The following is an 895-nucleotide window of genomic DNA, read 5'->3' as shown; positions in this document are numbered from 1 at the left end:
AAAATAATCATGTAAATCTTTCTCTTCTTTCCATACTTCCGGGTTACCTGATTCGTAACATGCACAGTGTTTCAAAACATCATTATCTTTAATTATCAGCGCTACTAAGTTAAACAGTTCATCTCTGGCATATTTATTTTCTAGTTCCTTCCCATTATAATAGTTCTTCCCTATTTGACCATAGAACCAGTGGGTAAAGTAATAACATCCGTTTTTTCTTTCATTTTCGCTTTTAACAGATAATTGTTTTAAATAACTTGCAATTTTTTTGCAAAGATTTTTGTCATCATCGTTAAACTGATCTAATTTATCACAGTAATCACTATAATAATCTATAATTTGAATTTTATCAAATTCTTTATACTTTTCATAGGCCGGTAAATTGGGAAATTTTTCGTTCTGTCAATTTATCAAAAAGAGTGAAATATATTATTAAATAAATATAAGCTTCCTTAAAAACTAAAATATTTTAACTCTTTTTAAAATTATATAGAATATTAATACGCTATTTTATCTATATATTAAAAAAAGGGATATACCCAATTTATCCGATTTAATGCTCCCATACTGATTTTTTTATATTTTGGTTACATGATATAAAGATCATTGTATGTCTCAGTCTATACACTAATGAAATGTAATAACACATAATAAACTGATAATTTGATTATCATAGTGAATTAATTTCAAACTGATGACAATAAATTATCAGTAAAAATATTTTTCTTACAGTAAACAATTCTAAGACACTATTACTACCGTAAAAGTTGAATACTTTTTAATTATTCATAAATATACAAAGGATATTATTCTCCTTCGAAATAATAATTTAATATAATATCATATAAACCTACTAATAATGAGTTATAATACAAATAATTCTTAATTTCACAAA

General features: G+C 24.0%; 1 protein-coding gene across 1 annotated transcript; it reads right to left on the bottom strand.

Moving 5' to 3' along the window:
- On the bottom strand, positions 1–607 carry PGO_004315 (variable surface protein; the record flags this gene model as incomplete). Its single annotated transcript, XM_028691460.1, has 2 exons — positions 1–399; positions 569–607. Coding segments are annotated over 2 exons (438 nt in total), but the record flags the coding sequence as incomplete, so codon positions are not given.
- Between the last annotated feature and the right edge of the window lie 288 nt (positions 608–895).

The sequence above is a fragment of the Plasmodium gonderi genome (genome assembly GCF_002157705.1).
Source record: "Plasmodium gonderi DNA, contig: Pgo-contig_787, whole genome shotgun sequence".
NCBI lineage: Eukaryota > Apicomplexa > Aconoidasida > Haemosporida > Plasmodiidae > Plasmodium > Plasmodium gonderi.
Note: the sequence above shows the minus strand (reverse complement) of the source record. Positions and strands in the feature narration are given on the sequence as shown.